General features: G+C 38.7%; 1 protein-coding gene across 6 annotated transcripts in view; it reads right to left on the reverse strand.

Annotated features, from left to right (window-relative positions):
• Positions 1-12,319, reverse strand: part of Atrx (ATRX chromatin remodeler) — a 249,302-nt gene that overhangs the window by 119,319 nt on the left and 117,664 nt on the right. For all 6 annotated transcript variants that reach the window (XM_045140174.1, XM_045140173.1, XM_004666979.2 and 3 more), the window contains 2 exons: positions 6,914-7,047; positions 6,047-6,223 (listed from right to left, as the gene is read on the reverse strand). In XM_045140174.1, coding sequence (XP_044996109.1) covers positions 6,047-6,223; positions 6,914-7,047 — 311 coding nt within the window. The remainder of the gene's footprint in view (positions 1-6,046; positions 6,224-6,913; positions 7,048-12,319) is intronic.

Genomic DNA, 12,319 nt, shown 5'->3' on the forward strand with positions numbered 1-12,319 from the left:
TTAATTTATTTTTTTGAGAGTGACAGAAAAAGAGGCAGATAGAGAGAGAGAATGGGCATGCCAGGGCCTCCAGCCACTGCAAACAAATTCCAGATGTGTGTGCCCCCTTGTGCATCTAGCTAATGTGGGTCCTGGGGAATCAAGCCTCAAACCAGAATCGTTAGGCTTCACAGGCAAGAGCTTAACTGCTAAGCCATCTCTCCAGCCCCTGTATACCAACTTTTGTGTGGGTAATGGGGCACAGAACCTGGGCGGGCAGGTTTTGCAATCAAGTGCCTTTAACTGCTGAGTCATCTGGCCAGCTCCAAAACCTAGTATTATTTTCAAAGAAAAAACTTTTATTTTTATTTTATTTATTTGAGAGAGAGAGAATGGGCATGCCAGGGCCTCCTGGCAATGCACATGAATTCCAGATGCCTGCGACCCCTTGTGCATCTGGTTTACATGGGTTCTGGGAAATTGAACAGAGGTCCTTTGGCTATGCAGGCAAACACCTTAACCACTAAGCCATCTCTCCAGGCCCCTGGTATTAATTTTTAATCAAGCATTTAATTTTCAGACTTGTTTAAAGTTACCAATATTTAAAAGCATGGTTAAATGAGCATATGTAACTTATCAAAGTCCATTTATTGTTCAATTTATTTTATCTCTAGCTACATACACACACAGAAACTTTTGATATTGAACCATTTGAAATTAACATCTTGGTACTATGCATAAGAATAATTTCAAAATACCATAGTAGCATCTGAAAAGTTAACATATCATGTCATAAATTACAGTGTAAAAATTATCACTAAATTAGCTACTAAGGTAATCAATCAGTAAAGAGGTTTGTCTAAAAGCAAAAAAAAAAAAAAAAATTAGACTACCATATGACCCATATATCATCCCATTCCTGGGCATCTACCTAAAGGAAACTATATCCTACAATAAAAATACTTGAACATGCATGTTCATTGCTATTTTATTATTTACAATAGCTAGGACATGGAATTAACCTAGATAGCCATCAGTTGATGGCTGAATAATGAAAATGGGGCAAATACACTCAAAGGAGTTTTACTCTGCTATGAAGAAAAATGGATAGATTTGGAAAGAATTATATTGAGAAGATCCAAACCCAGAACGGCACAAATTGTATGTTCTCTCTATACATGGATCTTAACTGGTTATATACGTAAATAAGAAGATGCAACAGTGGGAACAGGCTATGAAATTAGATAGGAGATCAAGATAGGGCAACAAAGGACAGGAAGGCAAAAGGGCAAATGTGGGATAAAAGCAGAAGAAAAAGCCTTGGTGGGAGAGGAAACTAAGGTGTATAGTTGAGAACAGGATGGAAATGGAAACAATACAAACAAATTTTGGGGTTGGGGAGACGGCTTAGCAGTAAAGGCACTTGCCTCTGAAGCTTAAGGACCCAGGTTCCATCACCCACTAACCATGTAAGCCAGATGCACAAGGTGGCACATGCATTCTAGAGTTCATTTACAGTAGCTAGAGGCCCTAACATGTCCATTCTCTCCTACTCTCTCAAATAAATAATTGTTTTCTTTTAAAAAAATATTGGGCTACAGAGATGGCTCAGCATTTAAGTGCACTTGCTTGCAAAGACCTTGACAGCCCAGGTTCGATTCCCCAGCACCCATGTAAAGCCAGGTGCACAGAGTGGGACATATGTCTGGAGTTCATTTACAGTGGCAGGAAGCCTTGGCATGCCCATGCTAACTTTCTCTGTCTGCTTCTTTCTCTGCATCTCTCTGTCTAAATAAATGATTTTTTTTTCGAGGTAGGGTCTCACTCTGGTCCAGGCTGACCTGGAATTAACTATGTAGTCTCAGGTTGGCCTCGAACTCTCAGCAATCCTCCTACCTCTGCCTCCCAAGTGCTGAGATTAAAGGCGTGCGCCACTATGCCCGGCTAATAAATACTATTTTTAATAAAAGCAGCCAGTCATGGTGGTACATGCCCATAGAAAATTGCTTAAGAGACAGAGGCAGTAGGATCAGAAGTTCAAGGCCAGCCTAAGCTACACATTTATCTACTTTTTTTATTCAGCTTCACCTCCTATACCCCACAACACAAACCCTCAAACACATACCATACACACTGCCATAAGACTACAACACACAACCAAACAAAAACAAACTTTATTTGAAAAGATGGATGTAGTGATACATGCCTTTAATCACAGCACTTGGAAGACAGAGGTAGGAGGACTGCTGTGCCTTCGAGTGGAGATGGCTCAACAGTTAAAGGTATCTCCTTACAAAGCCTTCGAAGCCAGGTTCAATTCTCCAGTACCCACATAAAACCAGATACACAAACTGGTACGAGTGTCACAGCTTCACTGGCAGCGGCAAGAGGCCCTGACAAACCCTGATTCATTCTCTCTCCTACCTTCTCTCCTTCCCTACCCCCCTCTCAAATAAATAATAACAGATTTTCTTTTTTTGGCTTGTTCAAGGCAGGGTCTCACTCTAGGCCAGGCTGACCTGGCACTCACTCTATAGTCCCAGGCTGACCCCAAATTCACAGTGATCCTCCTACCTCTGCCTCCCAAGTGCTGGGATTAAAGGTGTGAGCCACTAAGCCCACCTTTTTATTCAACATAGGTTCTGGGAATCAAACTCAGGTGTTCAGGTTTTCAAGGCAAATGCTTTATCAACTTTATCTACTAACATCTTTTATCTTTTTGATACATTCTAAATTAATCAGATTTTGTAAGTAAGCTATTCTATTTTTCCTTCATCATTTCCCAATTCAAGTAACCAGACAATATAGGAACAAAATATTTTACAAAACAAAGAAAACCAGGCAATTCAAATATGAGTATCAATCACTATAACCATAAAAATATGATGGGGTATTTAAGAGTGTACTCTCTCCTACACCAAAAATGAAAGGTTTTGGACAATAAATTGAAAACAGAAGTGGACAGTACAAATGTAGGTGGCACTTCTTTCTCTAACCTCAAAAGAATAATTCTTTTCTTGGGAGGTGGAAGGCATTTTAAATAAATTTTAATACACTGCAGCCCAGACTGGTCTCAAACTCATAGTCTTGCTGCCTCAGCATCCCAAGTGTGGGTATTATAGGCTTATATTAGCTATTAAAAACTCATGCCCTGTCTGTTATGGGGAAAACCAACCACCCTCTACTTTGACTGGAGGCCTGCTCCATGGGAGGGAATGCATGCCTGACACTGAAAACCTGAAACAGGGGTAGTCATGAGCCCTAGGGGTATAACATGTGCTGGTGTCTGACTAAATGTATACACTATGCTCACCAAACTGCCCGGTAACCACTTCTCTTAATGTTCATACCAATATATTAATGCTACTCTCACTTTTGGTTAGAGAAGGTTCTCTTTACAGATGGCTATAACCTTGTGATGACTCAGAAGTAACCATGGTGCTGAGAAGAAGTGACAGAGGAGTGCTCAGCACTGAAATGTCTCCATCACACCTTCCAAGGGTCAGGGTCCACTGAGGAAGAGGTGGTGGAAAGAATATAAGAGCCAAAGGAAGGTTAGGACTCCTTACAACGCACTCCTCCAGACACAAAGTGTATCTCACAGTGCCTGTCATTATCTACACAAGACCCCCATAATAGGATGAAAAGATGATGACATCAGAATAAAAGAGAGTGACTGAGGGCTGGAGAGATGGCTTAGCGATTAAGCGCTTGCCTGTGAAGCCTAAGGACCCCGGTTCGAGGCTCGGTTCCCCAGGTCCCACGTTAGCCAGATGCACAAGGGGGCGCACGCGTCTGGAGTTCGTTTGCAGAGGCTGGAAGCCCTGGCGCGCCCATTCTATCTCTCTCCCTCTATCTGTCTTTCTCCCTGTGTCTGTCGCTCTCAAATAAATAAATTAAAAAAAATTAAAAAAAAAGAGGGATTGAGAAGGGGAAGAGGTATGATGGAAAGTGGAGTTTCAAAGGGGAAAGTGGGGTCAAGGAGGGAATTACCATGGGTTATTATCTATAATTATGGAAGACATCAATAAAATAATACTTTTATAAAAAAAAGGCATGCCCATGGCTGGACAGATGGCTTAGTGGTTAAAGTGCTTACCTGTGAAGCCTACAGACTCATGTTCGACTCTCCAGGTCCCACATACGCCAAATGCACAGTGACACAATCACAGAAGGTCACACATGCAAACAAGGGGGCACATGCATCTGGAGTTAGAGTGCAGTGGCCAGAGGCTCTGATGTGCTATCTATCTATCTATCTATCTCTCTCTCTCTCTTTCATAAAAAAGGCCAGTCTGAGCCAGATGTGGTGGTGCATGCCTTTAGAGGTAGGAGAATTGCCATGAGTTCGAGGCTATCCAGAGACCATATAGTGAATTCCAGGTCAGCCTGAGCTAGAGTAAGACTCTACCATGAAAAACAGAACCAAAAAAAAACAGGCCAGACTATTCGGCTTGCCTAAAAAAATAAAAAATAAAAATTTATGCCCAGCTTTTAATAGATAATTCTTGCTCAAATTCCCTGCAAGAAGATATCAAGGGGGTTTTGTGAAAAAAGGAAATGGAAAGCTAAAGAAGGAAAATTAAATACAAAGAATCCTCACATGGGACAAAAGGAAAGAGAGTCAAATTTTCAAGGAGATGAAAGCAGAAAAGAGAAGAACAGTTTGATTTCTGGGGAATACAACAAAGCTAAAAAGCAAGCACAAACTACCACAGCCTGAGATAAATCAGAAGTTAACTAAATTTCTACTCCACAAAACCTTCATCAATGGAAACACTTCCTTATTACTAAAATGCTAGCTACCTGATTTAAAAGTTTCATTAGGGGATGGAGATATGACTTAGTGGTTAAGGCACTTGAAGGACCCAGGTTCGACTTCCCAGTACCCACATAAGCCAGATGCACATGGGGACGCACATATCTGGAGTTCGTTTGCAGTGGCTGGGGGCCCTGGTGCACCCATTTTCTCTCTCTCTACCTGCCTATTTCTGTATCTCTCTCTCAAAATAAATAAATATAAAATATTTTTAAAATAAAAATTAAAAGTTCCATTATTTCTCCTTAATATGTTACTCATCCACATTGGTTTCTTTACATTTACAAAGTCATTTGAGATTGATTGTATGCTGCTTTCTAAGAAAACATATACATATAGAAGCTTGAATTACTTTAACAGTGCACTGATGAAAAGAACATGTTAGAGTCACGTAAATAATCAATTTGAAAATAGCTGTATATATTACCTAACTCCAAGTATAGGACTGGTATCAACAAGCAAGTTTTACAGTTTTACTGATTTTGCTTTCCTTTCTTCATCTTCTTTTTTTGTTGTTGTTTATTTTGATTTATTTATTTGAGAGAGGCAGGCAGAGAGAGAGAGAATGGGCGGGCCAGGGAGGAGGGTACTTAATAGGTTGATATTGTATATATGTAAGTACAATGACTGAGATGGGGAGGTAATATGATGGAGAATGGAATTTCAAAGGGGAAAGTGGGGGGGGGGAGGGAATTTCCGTGGGATATTTTTTTATAATCATGGAAAATGCTAATAAAAATTTTTAAAAAAGAAAAAAAGAAGATAAATAATCCAATTAAAAAAAGAGAGATCTGAAATGATCATGTATGTTGAGGGTGGTATGGCTATAGACAAAGCTTAAACAGATCTACTCAAATTAATTGCATCTTCTACCTTTCTAAAAAACAGTGCTTTTCTACTAGCAGTTGTGTATTTTCTACACAGCCTTTAAGTATATTTTACGTATTAAATAAAATCCTACTCTAACTTCTTGTTTCTTTGTTTTTACACGAAGATTCATGTAGTTCAGAATGGCCTCAGGAACTCCTAATTCTCATGCCTCTACTTCATGGATGCTGGGAGTACAGGCATAAACCAACAGCTTTGAATTTTTTTTTATTTAACACATGAGTGAGAAAAGTTATTGCCAATGTACTGATAATCTCACCATTGATGGTTAATCGTTTGAACAGAAATACTTAAATTTCATTATTGTAACTCATTTATAAAACCAATATTCTCATTATATTTGGAATTTAAGTGTCTTACCCTTCCTTCTATTTTTGATCTTAGTTTCTTTGTGGTCTTTAGGCTTTGTCTTCTTTTCTTCGCCAGATTCACCATCACTCACAGTTAGTTTGTGCCTCAAAAGCCTGTGTCTGTATCTTGGCTTCTTAGACTCTTCAGAATCTGAATCAGATTCAGAATTGACTTGATTTTTACTTTCTAAATGAAGAAAATATACCAATAAATCCCTTTTCAGAGTATCCTTCCTTTAAATGCTTTAGACAATATATTTTGTCTATTCACAATTACCAAAATTTAAGTAAAGGCCAGAATGCCGTATCTTTGTATCTGGTGATAGCAAGTTATCTCACTCATCAGCTTTGATTAGTAAAAACTAATGAGGGCTGCAGGGATGGCTTAGCAGTTAAAGCATTTGCCTGCAAAGCAAAAGGACCCAGGTTCAACTCCCCAGGACCCACATTTGCCAGATGCACAAGGGGGCGCAAGTGTCTGGAGCTCGTTTGCAGTGGTTGGAGGCCCTGGTGTGCCCATTCTCTCCCTTCCTCTCTCTCTTTCTCTCCCTCTTTCCCTGCCAAATAAATAAATAAATAAAAATAAAATATTTAACACCTAATAAAATATTAACAGTGCATTAACACCTTAAAGTACAAAATTTTTTTCCTTGGAAAATCATCTGATAATTGGCATAAATGACAGAACTAGAATAATGTTCACAGTTATTATAAATTACTCAAAGGAGTAATGGGAATAAAATTTTAAACATTTTAACAAATTTCAATGCATATACTGAAATTTCTTGAAGCCAGTCTGGGATACAAATACTCTTCAGGGACAGAATGGTCAAAGAATCAAATTATGGCATCCTACACTTCTGTTTGGGGAGCTCACCCTCATCTCCAGGGGTTTCTTCATTTAGTTTTCCAGTTCTTTTTTTCCCTTCTTCTGGTTCATCATCTGAAGATCCATCCTCATCAGAGGAAAGATTGGCTTTAATTTCTTCTAAAAGCATCTTCTTGGCAATTCTTGAGAGTAAAAACACAATAAAAAGCTATACATTGGGGGGTGAAGTACAGCAAATTAAAAACAAAAACAGAATTCTCAATATCAAAATAGAAATAAACACTTTAATAGATTTTACACCATAAAAGACTAACAAAAACCATGTTTCACCAAAGCTACAGGCAGTTTTGAAAATGTTTATCACAATGATTATTTTTCAATTCCATACAATTATGCAATATACTGAAAAATCCCAGGAATACATTCTATGGACTATTTGAAAAATTAAAACTTGTGGTAGGATAGACTTCCAATACTGTATTTACTCTGCTGACATTATGCAGCAAGTACAATGTGAGACAAGTACAAAAGTATATCTACTTATCCAAACAAATCACATTTCAAGATAAAACTTTACAGAAGTTGTTTTACTTAACAGGAAAACATATTCTTGGAAAAATCAGTGTGTAATAAAGTACTATATTACAGAACAGTGCCTCAAACTGGAGGACACTATTTTTGGAGCATACTTATACTTTTTTCATATACCTATTAGCCAGGTGAAAATAATACCAAATACTGAAAAATAAGTCAAGAAAATCACTACTAGTATACAAGCTAGAACAGAAAAGGAACATAAGTGCTACTAATCACACATGCTAAAAGAACACAAATTACTTTCAGAAAAAGAAAGTGCAGTAAGTTTTGCTCACAAGATTTCTCAATATACTCTTTTATTTTTATTTACTTATTTTGGTTTTTCAAGGTAGGGCTTCACTCTAGCCCAGGCTGACCTGGAATTCACTGAGTAGTCTCAGGGTGGCCTTGAACTCATGGCAATCCTACCTCTGCCTCCTGAGTGCTGGGATTAAAGGTGTGCACCACCATACCTGGCTCCTAATATACTCTAATAGCCCCATTTGCTAATACTAAAATTGATTCTTAAAAGGAAAAAAAAAAACTTACTAATAACATCCTATGTTAAAATATATTCCTAGGGCTGGAGAGATGGCTTAATGGTTAAGCGCTTGCCTGTGAAGCCTGAGGACCCCGGTTCAAGGCTCAACTCCCCAGGACCCATGTTAGCCAGATGCACAAGGGGACGCATGCGTCTGGAGTTCGTTTGCAGTGGCTGGAGGCCCTGGCATGCCCATTCTCTCTGTGTGTCTCCCTCTTTATCTGTCACTCTCAAATAAATAAATAAAAATAATTAAAAATATATATATATATTCCTAGGAAGTTTCCATGTTTACAATAAAGTCATGTGAAATTGCAAGATAAAAATAATCACAGCCAGGGGGCTGGAGAGATGGCTTAGTGATTAAGCACTTGCCTGTGAAGCCTAAGGACCCCGATTCCAGGCTCAATTCCCTAGTATCCACGTAAGCCAGATGCACAAGGTAGCACATGCATCTGGAGTTCGTTTGCAGTGGCTGGAGGCCCTGGTGTGCCCATTCTCTCTCTCGATCTCTCTCTCTCTCCCTCTTTCTCTCTCTGTCTGTCACTCATAAATAAATAAAAATAAACAAAAAAATAATCATAGCTGGGCATGGTGGCACACGCCTGTAATCCCAGCACTTGAGTGGCAGATGCAGGAGGATCACCGTGAGTTTGAGGCCATCCTGAGACTACACAGTGAATTCCAGGTGAGCTCAGCTAGAGTGACAGCTTACCTCAAAAAACAAAAAGTAATCATGGGGCTGAAGGGATGGCTTAGTGGTTAAGGCATTTGCCTGCAAAGCCAAAGGACCCAGGTTTGATTCCTCAGGACCCACATTAGCCAGATGCAAAAGGTAGCACATGCATCTGGCGTTTGTTTGCACTGGCTGGAGACCCTGGCATACCAATTCTCTCTCTCTCCCTTCTCCCTCTATCTCTCTGTCAAGTAACTAATCTCATCTATATGTACACACACACACACACACACACACACACACACACACACACACACACACACATTTTTTCTCAGTTTTTCAAGATAGGGTCTCACTCTGGCTGAGGCTGACCTGGAATTCACTACGTAGATTCAGACTGGCCTTGAACTCACAGCAATCCTCCTACCTCTGCCTCCCGAGGACTGGGATTAAAGGCGTGCACTACTATGCCCGGCGTAAATAAAATATTTTTAAAAATAATCATGAAGCTTCTGTTCCAGACAAGGGGATTGATCAGAGTATCCTTTCTGCCATTAATTTCTAAACCATAGTAACAAAAGGATACATTATAAAAGTGTTCAAAATGGGGCTGGAGAGATGGCTTAGTGGTTAAGGCATTTGCCTGTAAAGTCAAAGGACCACGGTTCGATTACTCATGACCCACATAAGCCAGATGCACAAGAGGGCCCATGTGCCTGGAGTTCATTTGCAGTGGCTGGAAACCATGGCACGTACATTCCCCCCCACCCCCCACACACACGCACACACACACGCACACACATAAATAAATAAATAAAGTTAAAAAATGTTCAAAAGGAAGATGGCAAAATTTAAACTTTACTATATGCTACCTTTTAACAAATTAACATTCAGGAACCAAGACAAGCTCAGTGAAAATAATATTGCTACCATTATGGAACCTTTGTTGTTTTCTTGATTTGAAATTCCTCTTTCCATTTCTTAGCAAACACTCACATTTTCAATCAAGGATTCATTCAATGGTAGAAAATTTTAGTTCAGTGATTTGCTGACCTGTTATTGTTTACTATGAACATCTTACAATCAAGGACTACTAAAGGGTCACAACTTTTTATTTTGCCAAAATAATGAAATAGCATTTATTTCATCATTGTATAAAAGAAAACTTTTTCCAATACATTTTCCTAAAATTAATAAAACATTACAAAATAAATGGAATTCCTTTAAATTGAATGAAATTATTATTTTTTGTTGTTGTTGTTGCTTTTTCAAGGTAGAGTCTCGCTCTAGCACAGGCTGACCTGAAATTCACTAAATAGTCTCAGGGTATCCTCAAACTCACAGCGATCCTCCTAACTCTGCCTCCCGATTGCTGGGATTAAAGGCATGCCCCACCATACCCATCTTAAATCAAATGAAATTATTTTTAGAGAGAAATTTTATTAAAATCATCTTGAATACACACCAGATTTTAACTGCTCATGAACAAGAAAAAAATCTTCTCAAATCAATTCAGGAAAGGAATTTTGAAATGAATAAATGTATGCATGGGTATAAAATATTTGAGATTAGATTAGATTAGATTAGATTAGATTAGAAATAGAAAATCATATTTCATTAATAGTTACAAGGAAATATTTTATCATCATTTGGATAGGATAATAATGGGCCAATAACACTAAATTATGAATCTAGTTACTCTAAATGTTAAGTGTAATAATCTGATTTCAGTTTGTGGCAATAAATTCAAAAACCATTTAAAATTCCCTATTAGTTATAAAAACTTGGTTGTTGATTGTATGTAACTCCATAATTTCCTTTCAAACACTAGGCTGCTAAGAATATATTTAGTAAATACGAGGTCAAAATAGACAAACCTACCTACCTAATTCATTTTCAAATTCTAAATCTTTAAGAAGTTAAGAAATGCAGGCATGGTGGGGCATGCCTTTAATCCCAGCACTCAGGAGGCCAAGGGAGGAGAATTGCTATGAGTTTGAGGCAAGCCTGAGACTAAACACCAGGTCAGCCTCGGCTAGAGCAAGATCCTACCTCAAAAAAAATCTAAGAAACAAGATCCACAAGAGATAGTAAGAAACAATTGGATATTGACTAATGACATAATAAATCATAGAAAATAAAATCCACATACTGAAGAATGACAACTTACCATTAACCTTCAGTTAAGATTATAATATGTAGAAGAATGATGGTTATTTTAGAAGCAGAGAAACTGCAAACTTCAAATAATGGTCATTTTTTTCTCCAAATCACTAGTTAAAGAGCAATGGAGACTCTAAGCTTTAATAGCTAACACATTTCTTTAACTTTTGAAAAAAGAAAAACCTTGTTTATAGCCACATAAATTAAGAATGTTGCCAGGTGGTGGTGTCACACGCCTTTACTCCCAGCACTTGGGAGGCAGAGGTAGAAGGATCGCCAAGTTTGAGGCCACCCTAAGATTACATAACTCAATTCTAGGTCAGCCTGGGCTAGAGCAAGACCTTACCTCAAAAAGCCAAAAAAAAAGTAAAATAGAATGTTAATAAAGATGCATAACTCAGCATAAATTATGACTGATGGGTCAATTCTACTATGTCAAAGAACTACACTGTGCTATAAACCTGGCTTATAACATAACCTTCTACATCCCAAAATTAGAATTTAATTTAAAGGACCTAAGGGCTGAATCTGAGTAGTCAGGAAGCATGCCCAGGTGAGATGTGCCCCACCTACAAAGCCTTAAGTGAGATGCTTTAAAAGGAAACTCCACTACCTTAACTCTGGAGTCACGGGCCACAGAGACTTCAAAGACATCATCACTTGAGAACCAGCTGAGGCTGGCAAAGCATCATTTTGGAGGCCTCGGCTGGACCCATGCTGGTATACATGTGATGAATGTATAATCATGATCCCTAGTTGATTCTGTTTGGTCTGAAGTTTGTTTCTTGAGGCTTTCCAAGACGTTTCTGGGAAACTCATCCAAGCAACAAAGTACTTCCCCTGGAATCTCAAAGCTCAATATTATAATTTGGGGCAGGTGGAGCATCCAAAGTCAGGATTCTATCAGAAGCATTAGAGGCACAGGTTGTGCCACTCTTGTGGCAGAAAACCTGAGCAGAGCTGGAGTTAATGGAAGCACTCCTCCATTTTCCTGAAAGGGAGGAGGGAACGATATGGGAATAAGGGTTGAAAAACCCACAAACAATGATCAGAACTGGTGAATGAAAGGATAAATAATAGGACCCCAAAATCCACATTAACTAAGTCTTCTAAGTTAAATAATGAACACTAAGATAATGCTTAATTATACTTCATCTACTAAAAGAAACCAAAAAATAAAATAATAGGAAATGAACCTAACAACACAAATAAACATACAGGAAAACAAAAAATTAAAAAGCCATGAAAGCCAAGTGTGGTGGTGCATGCATTTGATCCCAGCAGAGGTAGGAGAATCACCATGGGTTCAAGGCCAGCCTGATATTACATAGTGATTTCCAGGCCAGCTTGAGGTAGAGCGAGACCCTACCTGTAAAACAAACAAACAAAAAAAGGCTGGAGAGAAGGCTTATTGGTTAAGTGCTTGCCTGTGAAGCCCAAGGACCCCAGTTCGAAAGCTCAATTCCCCAGGACCCACGTAAGTTAGATGCACAAGGTG

Source organism: Jaculus jaculus, chromosome X (genome assembly GCF_020740685.1).
Source record: "Jaculus jaculus isolate mJacJac1 chromosome X, mJacJac1.mat.Y.cur, whole genome shotgun sequence".
Lineage (NCBI taxonomy): Eukaryota > Metazoa > Chordata > Mammalia > Rodentia > Dipodidae > Jaculus > Jaculus jaculus.